Source organism: Entelurus aequoreus, linkage group LG09, assembly GCF_033978785.1.
Source record: "Entelurus aequoreus isolate RoL-2023_Sb linkage group LG09, RoL_Eaeq_v1.1, whole genome shotgun sequence".
NCBI lineage: Eukaryota > Metazoa > Chordata > Actinopteri > Syngnathiformes > Syngnathidae > Entelurus > Entelurus aequoreus.
In genome coordinates this window covers 66,845,382-66,859,130 of record NC_084739.1, presented here as the reverse complement: position 1 = coordinate 66,859,130, position 13,749 = coordinate 66,845,382, and the positions used below count along the sequence as shown (strand labels likewise).

Here is a 13,749-nt window from a genome sequence, read left to right as displayed (position 1 = left end):
ATATAATGGCAGTCACACATAAGAGATACGTGTCGACTGCAATATGATGGCAGTCACACGTAGGAGATACGTGTCGACTGCAATATGATGGCAGTAACACATAAGAAATATGTGTTGACTGCACTATGATGGCAGTCACACATAGGAGATATATGTAGACTGCAATATGATGGCAGTCACACATAAGAAATATGTGTCGACTGCACTATGATGGCAGTCAAACATAAGAGATACGTGTAGACTGCAATATGACTCAAGTAAACAACACCAACATTTTATATGTTCCATTGAAAATTCTATCAGAATGTTTTAGTAGGACTTTGGTAAGCTGTGAAGCCACATCTCTTGATGGATTGTACTGTGCTTCAACATAGGAGTATTATTATGGTGTGTGTATAAGGTAAGACATATTATCTGGTGTTTTGTTTCACAAAATTATGCAAAACCAACTTTTCTTACCTTCTGGTACCTGCTGATGTATATTTGGGATCTGCATAAGTCCGGAAAATTTTCACCCGTCCGCCTTTGTAGTGGATAAGCTTCTTCTTTTTCTCTATCTTCTTGTTATGTGACATTCATCCTCCACTGTTGCCATTTGTAATATAAAGTAGTGTAAAGTTCTTACTTATATCTGTCAGTGAACTCACCATGAAAGCGCTAAAACATACCGGTGTAGTGAGTTTACATTATTCACCCAAGGAACTTTAGTTATTAGAGAGTTCCGGTCGGACGGTTCTTCACGGGACACATTTCGGGCGTTGTTGTTGCACTAGTGAGCCACGGATGAGGAGATGCTGCTCCGTTATTGATTGAAGTAAAGTGTGAATGCCATTAAAACAATTAGCTCCATCTTTTGACACTTCTTCCACTCCCGTCCTTACACGCTACACCGCTACAACAAAGATGACGGGGAGAAGACGTTGTCAAAGGTGAGGCACGTAAATAAGACCCGCCCACAAAACGGCGCATCCTGAGGCGACTGTCAGAAAGTGACTTGAAGATGATGTGTAGAACATCATCTATGCAACATTTTGACCAAAGAACCACCATTACATGTTATGTAGACCACAAGGAAGTATTTTACATTTAGAACAAATATATAATATGTCTCCTTTAATGCGCCTTATGCGCCCCAATTAGGTCTTGTTTCTTACCTTAATTAGTTTTCAAATAAGGTAAGTAATGTCCTTACATTTTTAAAGTAAGATACCATTTTTAAAATTCATATGTTTATATAATGACAAAGTAACCATCAAAGTTATCAAAGTTACTTTGATAACTTATCAAAGTTATCAAAGAGCTTTGATAACTTTGATGAGAAGTTATCAGACTTACCAGAACTTTGATAACTTCTTTATCTCGACCAGACCTGAACAAATAAAATAAGCCATTAAATGTAACGGTCAATCCAATTACTCTTTTCCAGACCCCCAAAAACATGAACACAAAATACACTTTAAAGAGGAAAAATATATATTTTTAAGGCAAAAAACAATGTGAAATGCATACAAATGAGGTATAAAATGGCAAAATTATTCATATTTGACATTACTTACCCTAATTGAAGACCAATTAAGGTATGTAATGGTCTGGTAAGTAAGAAGACCAATTAAGGTCTTCTTACTTACCTTAAATTGTGTTCAATTAAGGTAAGTAATTTTCTTACCTTATTAAGGTAAGGACATTATTAAGGACATTACAAAGTAACTATCAAAGTTGTCAAATGAACTTATCAAAGTTATCAAGTAACTTTGATAAGAAGTTATCAAAGTTACCAGAACGTTGATAATTTCTATATCTCGACCAGAACTGAAGAAAAAAATGAAGCCCTTAAATGTACCGGTCAATCCAATTACTCTTTTCCAGACACCCAAAAACATGAACACAAAACACACTTTATAGAGAAAACATGTATTTTTTAAGGCAGAAAACAATGTGTAATGCATAAAAATGAGGTATGAAATGGCTAAATTATTCATATTTGACATTACTTACCCTAATTGAAGACCAATTAAGGTATGTAATGGTCTGGTAAGTAAGAAGACCAATTAAGGTCTTCTTACTTACATTAAATTGGGTTCAATTAAGGTAAGTAATGTCCTTACCTTATTAAGGTCAGGACATTATTAAGGACATTACAAAGTAACTATCAAAGTTGTCAAATGAACTTAGATAACTTATTAAGTTATCAAGTAACTTTGATAAGAAGTTACCAAAGTTACCAGAACTTTGATAACTTCTTTATCTCGACCAGAACTGAAGAAAAAAATGAAGCCCTTAAATGTACCGGTCAATCCAATTACTCTTTTCCAGACATCCAAAACATGAACACAAAACACACTTTATAGAGAAAACATGTATTTTTTAAGGTAGAAAACAATGTGAAATGCATTAAAATGAGGTATAAAATGGCTAAATTATTCATATTTGACATTACTTACCTTAATTGAAGACCAATTAAGGTAAGTAATGGTCTTCTCACTTACATTAATTGGTAAGTAAGAAGACCAATTAAAGGTGCGCCTTTTGTATGAAAATAGACCCGAATAGACCCGCTCATCGGCAGTGTGCCTTGTAATCCGGTGTGCCCTATGGTCCGGAAAATACAGTAATTCTGCTATTGAATAAACGCGCTCAGGTGCTGAGAACAATGCACAGAGTGAACCCTCTCACACCCTGTTTGTGAGCAAGAGACAAAGTATCAATAGTCCCAGGCTTGTTATGATCATTTACCAAGGGTTTGTCAGGCTCATTATCAATCAGTTCAGGACTCTGTTAACTTGGTCTACAACATGTCTCCCCGTGCAGGACATGCATATCATCAGCACAGATGAGAAGCAGGTGTTTGCGGCGGTTCAGGAGTGGAACCAGAACCACACCTACAGCTTGTACATCTCGGACTCACCCGGGGTCTACTTCACACTTTCATTGGAGAATCTAAGAACCAGCCGAGGACCGACTGGTAACCTGCTGGTCGACTTCTACAAGGTATGTAGTCCGAGCTGTTTGACATTGCGTGATGATTTACCTTCTTGGAGAAGTTTGATAATCCTCTCTTTGGTTTTAATTGACATCTCTCGTGTTGGAGCCATGATTCATGGCAATCCACCTGTTGCAACAGCTCTCCAATAAGTGAACGCTCCTTTTCAACTGCAGACTAATGAAGAGATCTAATCTGATGCAGATGATAGCTTTGGAAATTAAAATTTCCAGAGTGATTCCATGTTTTTTTTTAACTCAAAACTGAGTCATTTCATAATTTTTGCTTGGTCTAAAAAAATGTATATTCTTGATTTATTTGAGTTGCCATTTGACATTTGTTCATGTCTATTATCTGTGTTTTTGTATTTATCACAAATTAAACAACTGGAAGAACATCCTCCAAGTCTGGCGATTCCATAATATTTTCCCAGGGGTTGTAGTTAACAAATTTAGCCACGTTTCTATAACGCGGTTCTGAAGTGACTCCTTCATGCGACCTCAGCCTCACCCAGACTGTACCCTCCAGCAGCCCTCAGGTACTTTCAGTTTGAGACCCCTGCTCTATATTAGAACTGGGCAAAATAAGGCCCGGGTTAAGCTTTTCAATCTGGCCCGCCGGACATTCCCAAATCATTTTTTTTGATCTTTAAGATGGAAAGTGTAGCTGCCATTATGATGTGCAGTCATTTTTTCTAATGACCGTAAGTCTTGAACAATAAAGTATTGCAATGGTTGGAATCTGTGCTTTTGCCTGATATACTAGTTACTGTGGTCATCTAATTAGTTACTATGGTAATCGAACTAGTTACTATGGTCATCTAAGTCCCAGCAGCTCAGACGAGGCACCAAGCAGTGTGGGTGGGGAGTGTCCCTCCCAGGACAAAGTGACTGAGCGATGCATGTTGAGCCAAGGAAGTGCCAACGAGGAATCGTTGAACAAAAAGCTTTATTTGTTTCAGCAAGCCTCAGACTGGATTACTCGGCCGGATTACTCTTTTGATGTCCTCTCGGACCACAGTGACTAAATACCCCTTCCTGAAGACTCCCACTCGTTTTAACTCTAGCCTTGGGGCCGGTCCGTCTGACTAGTCAATCTTTCCTTGACATTATTCCTCTGATCAGTTTGAGTCGGGTGACCCCCTATCCTCTACTCCTATCTGTGGGGGCTTCCTACCAGATGTTGCTAATGTTTTTATTATAACTCCTAAACCCCAAACTTGCATTCCTGTAGGATTCCAATTTCCTGGGGGCAAGAGCCACCACTGTCTGGAGAGTTTGTGATGGCCTTGTGTACTTTTGACCTTAGTAGAATAATCCTCTTGAGGATTCTGTGACCAAATACAAACATATGCTAGTTACCAATTATATAAGAAAATAATACGTGGTATAATTCACCTCAGTTTCCAGAGCGAGCCTAAAAATGCGGGTGTCAGGGACAGACGCGGAAGGAAATTTTTACAACAAAGTTTTAAAGCTTAGTGATATACCAGATATATGACATAACGCGGGGTCGGAGGGAGGCTGCTGGATCGACAAGAAAACACGAGACAAATCAACACAGAGGGGTAGAAGTACAATGAGAGAGTATGCATAGAGCTAGACTGGTTTGGCTTACTGTACACGGCAGGTAGCTACGTTCTGGCGCGGGATAGCAGGTTGTGCAGGCTTAAGAAGGCAGGTCCTCTGATCAGTGACAGGTGCGCTGAATGCTGGCGATTGATTGCAGCTACTTGCTACAGCCGAACTGACGCGCGCCCGGCGCAGACATGAATGCGCACTGAGGTGCGCTCAGGCCGTGACAGTTTTTGTTGCGTGTCGCTTGATTGTAAAATATGTCGATGGAGAGGGGGGGGTGACGTTCATATGTTGTCGATATTCAGTGTTTTATTGTTCGTAGTTAATTTTGTAAATCCCACATTCTTTATTTTCATGTACATTCTGGGTGTCTCATTCAGTAAAAAAAATGTCAAATTCCCTTCCGTTTTTTAAGGCGGTCCGTCATAACGTTTTTAGCATTCAATCAGACATTATTGTGAGGTTTTGTGTTAGTGTTCCTAAAAATAGGACCCAAGCACACATACTGTACAGCAGATTTGCACTGCTTATATATAATATTACATACATAGATAGATAGATAGATAGATAGATAGATAGATAGATAGATAGATAGATAGATAGATAGATAGATAGATAGATAGATAGATAGATAGATAGATAGATAGATAGATAGATAGATAGATAGATATACCGGCCCCCCGACTCATTTCACCTTTTAATCAGCCAGCCAATCCCGGACGAGCCCCCAATTTATGTTACGTTCCCAGATGGCTCTGGGTTTAGGGATTGTAGGAGAATGCAACATAAATGTGTATAAACTAAATGAAGGGCTGTCACCCTTGTAGGTTTTAAGGCGGTCTGTCATAACGTTTTTAGCATTCAGACATTATTGGGAGGTTTTGTATGAGTGTTCCTAAAAAATAGGAAAAAAAAAATTCTCGAAATTTGGCCGCCCCCGAGGCAAAATGATTGCCCAGGCCTGCTCTAGACGGTCCTGAGAACCAGCATGCTGTGCAGTGGACATTTGTTTTTGGCCTATTACTTTTGTGAGTCACACACTGAAAAGAAACAGCCCTGTTATTAAAAAAAACACAAACGTCCACTGGCTATGTTCTGCAGGAAATTCTAGCAACATGCTTCTCATCCATGAAGGGAAACTTTGGCGACTGAGGCCAGGACTAAAGGACTACAATGTGTGTCTCTTCTCAGGTGGAGGGCATAAACGGTATGTACCTGGCCAACAAGCTGGTGGACCAGCACATCAAGACCTACATCACATACAACAAAGGACAAACCTGGGCTCTGCTGCCGGCTCCCGCCACGGACGTGGCCGGGAATAATATCCGCTGCGAAACGGTGAGCCTCCTCGGGCGCGAGCGAGCGAATGGATGCTCTGATTCATGGGAAATGACGCTTATGACACGTATCATGCATCAAATGTTTCAACCTCATCAGCCGCGCTTTGGATGTTCTTTGATTTACGGCCCGGATTTGCACAAGGCCGAGGGAGGGAGCTTTGCTTTGCCTTTTCCAGACTGCCTAAATGACCGTAGGGATGCTCAGGAGGAATAGTTTTATTATCCGTGTAGGGGGGTGGGGGGGGGGGGTGGCAGTGTCATTAGGTTTACTTTTCAGGAGGGGAGGGGGGAGGGCAGACTTTCCATTAACCTGTGTGACTTCAATTCAACAAATGTAGTCACACCAGGCTAATGAATGTTGGACTACACTCAATTATATTATGAGGCTGTGTTGTGAGCCAGCCGACTTATTTGATTGCTACGGTTGTACGGTATACCGGTACTAGTATAGTATTGTGGTACTAATGAATCAAAAACAGTACTATATTCTGTTTGAAAAGTACCGGTTCCCCATTTTCTGTTCTTTTTTTAACGGGCATTTTTTAACCATAGCTGGTTTTACAAGCAGAGGAGCATGTTCGGCAGCGCACACACACAGCGTACTTACAAGCAGACACAGTGTGTAGACAGAAAAGGGAAAACGGATGCATTTTGGTGTAAAAAGTAAAGATAAAGGTGAAGTTATAACACTGTAACACCCTCAGAAAGAGGTGCTTTAAGACATGGCTAGCTAGCTAGCGGCTAACATCCATCCACAGTCGGCAGTGTTTTAGCTACTTATAAATCACTAATAGCTAAACATGCTTCACTACACACCGTAGGAGGATACAATAGCTCACCGGCGTCACAATGCAAACAAATGCCATGGGTGGATCTACACCTGACATCCACTGTAAGGATACCAAGTACAATCGCGTATCTAGTTGATACTACACTTCACAAAATCTTGTTTCCTTTTTTTAAAATGTATAATATGTTTACAAACTCAGTAAATATGTCCCTGGACACATGACCAATGTATGATCCTGTAACTACATGGTATCGGAATCGATACCTAAATGTGTGGTATCATCAAAACTAATGTAAAGTATCAAAGAAGAGAAGAATAAGTGATTATTACATTTTAACAGAAGTGTAGATAGAACATGTTAAAACAGAAAATAAGCAGATATTAACAGTAAATGAACAAGTAGATTAATACTATTTTTTACAGCTTGTCCTTTATAATGTTGACGAAATAATAGGTGTATAAATGACACAATATGTTACTGTATACGTCAGCAGACTAGTTAGGAGTCTTTGTTTGTTTACTTACTACTAGTATGTTCACTATTTTATTTAAGGACTAAATTACAATAATAAACATATGTTTCATGTACACTAAGATTTTTTGTTAAAATAAAGCCAATAATGGGTGACGTTCATATGTCGTCAATATTCAGTATTTTATCGTTCGTAGTTAATATTGTAAATCCCACATTCTTTATTTTCATGTACATTCTGGGTGTTTTATTTAGTAAAAACAATGTAAAATTCCATTCTGTTTTTTAAGGCTGTCTGTTACAACGTTTTTAGCATTCAATCAGACATTATTGTGACATTATTAGTGTTCTTGAAAATAGGACCCAAGCACACATTCTGTACAGCAGATTTTCACAGCTTACATATATATATATATATATATATATATATATATATATATATATATATATATATATATATATATATATATATATATATATATATATATATATATATATATATATATATATATATATATATATATATATACGTGAATACATAGATAGATAGATAGATAGATAGATAGATAGATAGATAGATAGATAGATAGATAGATAGATAGATAGATAGATAGATAGATAGATAGATAGATAGATAGATAGATAGATAGATAGATAGATAGATAGATAGATAGATAGATAGATAGATAGATAGATAGATAGATATACAGGCCCCCAGACTCATTTCACCTGTTAATCAGCCAGCCATCCCGGACGAGCCCCCAATTTATGTTACGTTCCCAGATGGCTCTGGGTCTAGGGATCGTAGCAGGACGCTACATAAAAGAGTATAAACTAAATGAAGGGCTGTCACCCTTGTAGGTTTTGGACTCCCTTTTGGCTAGAGTAGGTTTTTGGTTTATACTAATTAAATAGCTTTAGTTAGTAAGCTTACCTTTCTTTGTCAGAGGTGTCTCCTGGTATGGTTTGTTCATTCCTTTGACAGTACCTGTATTCCCGAGCTAGGCTTGTGTTGTGCATGGTTGTAACCCCCCGAATGGTTACCTTTCAATAACACTAGCTTTGTTTTCAATTCTTGGCTTGGTCTTCACCTCATTTAGTTTACACACTTTTATGTCGCGTTTTCCTACGATCCCTAGACCCAGAGCCATCTGGGAACGTAACGTTATTTTTTTGAAATCCTGTGTTTTTTTGGGTTAGGGTTACAAAAAAAAACTTAGAAGACGGATTACAAATTCATGAAATCACATGCAGGCATAATGTTATTAACAGAATTAAGCCTTAAACGTTTTAAAACAGTTTTTGAAAATGCTGCGAAATCAGACGTTTTAGGCCACGACAATCACAAAATCCTGGAGGGACTGACTTATGGTGTTTAACGACAGCACAGCCATGCGGTGTATTTGTCAGAGAAATAATAGCACAGTGGGGGGGGGAGCATGTTTTGTCAGAGTAGAACCTTTTGGAACCGCCATAAATGTAATTAATACATTATAATGCAGATTCGTGCGGTGTGCCTTACGGTTTTGATCGGCCGTGCATGGCAGTATTTCAGTGTGTTGCAGCGGTGACCCCAATACTCACCACTGACCTCATCGGCCTTATTGATGTTTTGCAACATACCGCATGATGAGCGAAAATGATTTTTCCGTTTTTATCGTCGCATCCCGGGAGACTTTAATTACACGCTTGTTTGCTTTGGGAAAAAGAAAAAAAAACAACACAAATTATGCCTTTGGTGTCCTTTTCTTTCTTTTGTGCGAAGATGATGGGAACAAAAGAATCTTTTGGTTTCCTCCTTGAAAACGGGGGCGCTCTTTTGAAGTTTTTGAAGGCAAGGCCGCTTTTAATTGACGGTGCAACTGAAATACAGTAATTAACATGGAATGTAATGGATATGTTTTTTTGTTGGAATTCCTTGTATTGGCAGCCTTTTTGTTCGCTGCATCTTCATCTGGAAATGTCTGAGAATCCCTACACATCCGGACCCATCACCAGCAAAAAGTCTGTACCGGGAATCATTGTGGCGACAGGTACGATTACGAATGCGCTATGTTCTGTTACTTGATCTCGTTTGCTTATGTCATGTGAGATTATGTTAGACTTAGAAAAACTTTATGGATCCACCAGGAAAATTGTTCCTAAATAAAGGGAAAAACATATTTTTTTATTAAAAAAACGTCCCTTCATCTTTGTGCCGGCACGGCATCCCCGGCGCTTTTTCCGTAGTCCCACGGGAATGTCCGGCCGCGATCCTCATAGCGCTGGCGAGGAGAGCGCAAACTGATCAAAGTCAAACACAAAACGGCCCAAAAAGTAAAAAAAATATTCAGTCAAAGATATAAAATAGAAATAGAAATTGAAAGAGTAAATGAAACCAAATTTCTAGGTATAATGATTGATGATAAATTGAACTGGAAATCTCACGTAAAAAATATACAACATAAAGTAGCAAGAAACACGTCAATAATGAATAAAGCAAAACATGTTCTAGACAAAAAATCACTTCATAGTCTATACTGCTCACTAGTGTTAACATATCTGAGCTACTGTGTAGAAATATGGGGAAATAATTACAAAAGTACACTTCATTCATTAACGGTGTTACAAAAAAGATCAGTTAGAATAATACATAATGTTGGATATAGAGAACATACAAATCCTTTATTTATTGAATCAAAGATACTGAAATTCCACGACATAGTGAATTTGCAAACAGCTAAAATTATGCACAAAGCAAACTATAACCTGCTACCCAAGAATACACAACAATTATTCTCAACAAAAGAGGAGAAATATAATCTTAGAGAAAAATGTAATTTAAAACATTTGTACGCACGTACAACACTTAAGACCTTCAGTATATCAGTATGTGGAATTAAATTATGGAATGGATTAAGCAAAGCAATCAAACAATGTACTAATATGATCCACTTCAAGAAACTCTTCAAACTTAAAGTGTTTACAAAGTACAATGAAGAAGAACCATGACAAACATTTTCAATTTATTTCATCCATTCATTCATTCATTCTTAAAGTAATCTTACTTATCTCATCATATGAAATATGACTTTCTTCACCAATTATTATTATTCAATTCTTACTATTATTTATTTATTTATTTTTATTGTGATTACATATGGAGTTTATTGTGAAAAAATTGAGAACAGGAAGTGAATAAAAAAAGTTTCAGCAACTGTTATGTAAAGAAAAGGGGTAGGATTAAATAAGCTCTGCTTCTTCCTACTCCTTTTCGAACATGTTGAAAAGAGAAACTGGAAATTGTGATGTATCATGTTGTATGCTTGCATGTTCGAAATAAACTCAAACTCAACTCAACTCAACTCAAAAAGGTTGGACTCCAGGGGCGGGGTCCAGACTGAGGCCAAGGAAAAACTTCTTAGCCATAGCACACATAAACAAGTTACATAGAATCAACAAAACTTGCAACAGAGGGGAAGGAAATTGTACTAAAATGTTGACCTATGTATATACATATATCCCACTAGCATCTTTCCGCCTTCAAGCTTAAACCTCAGGTGGGAATATTAAGTAGAAGGGATTCATTATTGTGTCCTCTGTTGAGGAACGAGGACATCCACATATCCACAAAATAATTCAATTTGTTACCGGTTGATGCTGCATTTCGGTGTATTACCTCAGCCAAGTCCTTTCTCTCCATGTAAATACACACAGTGTGAAATGACTCTGTTTTTCCCCCCACCTTCTTCAACCAGGGAATATTGGAACGGAATTGTCCTCGGACAACCTTGGAATGTTTATAACGTCTGATGCAGGAAATAGCTGGAGACAGGTGGGCGTGCACACAAAGAAAAACAACAACTAAAAATCGCTGTGCCATTAGCGGAACTGTTGTTTGTGTTCTAGATATTCAAAGAGGAGCACAACATTTGGTTCCTGGACAACGGAGGGGCTCTGCTGGCCGTGTTGCAGGCGCCCACTCCCATTCGACACTTGTGGTGCGTACTCTCGGAACTGAAATTACCTGGCTATGAAGTGGGGGTTTTTTTTATTTTATTTTTTTTATTAGCTAAAGCATGATGAGCGCGTTTCGGCCCCGCTGCTTCTCAACTGTCACAATCATTTCCAGCAGAGAAGAGACGGTCACAGCTCGCCGCTCTTGCTGGGATGCGACGTTTTGAGTGCTTTTATGTAAATCCCGAGTACAACAAGGTAGAAAATAGGAGGCGGCCAACGGCCTCCTAAGTCGCTCATATTGCGGCTGCAGCTTTGCAACATTATCTGCTTTGGCGTCCCCCCCCCCCCCCCCCCGTGCATGCCAGCCACTGTCGAAAGTGATTAAGTCGTTTAACCCCTTAAACAAATAATTATTTAGCCTAAGCCCCGTTTCAGCCACACTAAACCAGCGTTTAAGGTCCCCCTCCTCGGACAATTTTTTACATGGGTAAGTCAGCCGTGTAATTCTTGAATCTCCGGCACTTAGTTTTGTATGGACTCATCGATCGTTTACTAAGTGAGTTCGGAGAGGAAGTGACGCCACTGAGGAACCTACTCAGTGGCCTAGAGGTTAGAGAGTCCGCCCTGAGATCGGTATGTTGTGAGTTCAAACCCCGGCCAAGTCATACCAAAGACTATAAAAATGGGACCCATTACCTCCCTGCTTGGCACTCAGCATCGAGGGTTGGAATTGGGGGTTAAGTCACCAAAAATGATTCCCAGGGGGTGAACAAGGGGATGGGTCAAACGCAGAGGACAAATTTCACCACACCTAGTGTGTGTGTGACAATCATTGGTACTTTAACTTAAACTTTTAAGTGACGTCAGAAAGAACGCGCCACAGCCAGCTTCATAATAAAGTGGTTTCGTAACTCGGAGCTAACCACTGAATCCAGACATGCCCGTGTTTCTCCTTCCTCTACATGTACAGACGCTTGTGGAAATCACACATGAATACCTTAAGAGGAAGCCATTGCAGCTATTTGGGATACAACACTTCTCAGACGGCAAGAGAACTTTCCAATGCACGAAAAACTTCGTCCATTTGTCGAAAGGAGAGTCAACGGGAATCTGAGCTCCCGTGGTTGTGATAAAAAAGGTAGCGTGTGCTTTGTATTACCTGGCTGTCAAGGGGAAAACCAACTACGAAAAACGGCGAATGCTTTTGGACTGGCAAAGCAGACTGTATCAGTTTTTGTCCGCCATGTATGTCGCGGACTCAACGTCTAGGTCCAGAGTATATAAAGTCACCAAAAACAAATGCACAATGAAGGTGAAGGCAATAGAGTGAGGAGTGTTCTGACCAGATATCTAGATCCCTAGTTTGATTGGTGTAAAATGTTCTTTATCACATTGTTTACGTGTCTAATAAAGATTAGATTAATTTATGAGGTCTCAGGTGTGATTCCCTACAATAGTCACACTGGATTCCAGTTCATTGAAATACCACAACACTGGATATTGTTCAGTTAAGTTACATTTAAGAACTTGCACACAAAGCAACACCGGAGGTGACTATGACGTGTGCATTTTCCGCGTGTGTGTGTGTGTGTGTGGACAAGGATAAAGTTAGGTGTGATTTACTCTGGATAACCTTTAGTGTAAACGGGGCCTAAGGCCCTTTCTACACTAAGCCAGATAATACGCATGCGTGGAAAATGCACACGTCATAGTCACCTCCGCTGTTGCTTTGTGTGCAAGTTCTTAAATGTAACTTATCTGAACAATATCCAGTGTTGTGGTATTTCAATGAACTGGAATCCAGTGTGCTGTGGGGCCCTATTGTAGTGAATCACACCTGAGACATCATAAATTCATCAACTCTTTATTAGACATGTAAACAATGTGATAAAGAACATTTGACATCAATCAAACTAGGGATATAGATATCTGGTCAGCACACTCCTCACTCTTTTGCCATCACCTTCATTGTCCATTCCTTTTTGGTGACTTTATATACTCTGGACCTAAACGTTGAGTCCGCGACATACATGGCGGACAATAACTGATACAGTCCAAAAGCATTCGCCGTTTTCCGTAGTCTTACCTCGGCAGCCAGGTAATACAAAGCACACGCTACCTTTTTTATCACATCCACGGGAGCCCACATTCTCATTGACTCGCCTTCCAAAAATGGACAAAGGTTTTCGGTAAGTAGAATCACAGCTGACCTGGACATTGGAAAGTTCTCTTGCCGTCTGAGAAGTGTTGTATCCCAAATAGCTGCAATCGCTTTCTCTTAAGGTATTTGTCAGGTTCAAACACCGATGACATCTATTAAACAGACAAGAAGCAAGGAATTAAACAGAGACAGGATTCAATTTGGCTCAATGAGGAGAAACGCGTAGACCTGTACCCTTGGACAGTGTCGTCCCACGCTCTGACGAAAGGTTGCACGCCTCCTCTTGTATTTGGATTTTCCCTGATTACATGGCAACAGCTGTTTCTAAGGGGCGGGGGGTCGTAAACAGCCGTTGCACTCGGTCATAGACAGTTCAAAGAAAAGGTGCCTGCAGGGGGGTCAGGTCCTGCTATCTCTACGCTTTGTAGATCTCGGGTCAAGACAAGATCTTCCTGTGGATTACAATAGATCAAAGAAACCGAACCCCTCC

At 39.5% G+C, this 13,749-nt stretch overlaps 1 protein-coding gene across 1 annotated transcript in view; it reads left to right on the top strand.

The window, feature by feature from the left end:
* Positions 1–13,749, top strand: part of LOC133657642 (VPS10 domain-containing receptor SorCS3-like) — an 84,685-nt gene that overhangs the window by 20,766 nt on the left and 50,170 nt on the right. The window contains exons 7-11 of the mRNA XM_062059211.1: positions 2,809–2,988; positions 5,749–5,895; positions 9,090–9,192; positions 10,897–10,973; positions 11,048–11,139. Coding sequence (XP_061915195.1) covers positions 2,809–2,988; positions 5,749–5,895; positions 9,090–9,192; positions 10,897–10,973; positions 11,048–11,139 — 599 coding nt within the window. The remainder of the gene's footprint in view (positions 1–2,808; positions 2,989–5,748; positions 5,896–9,089; positions 9,193–10,896; positions 10,974–11,047; positions 11,140–13,749) is intronic.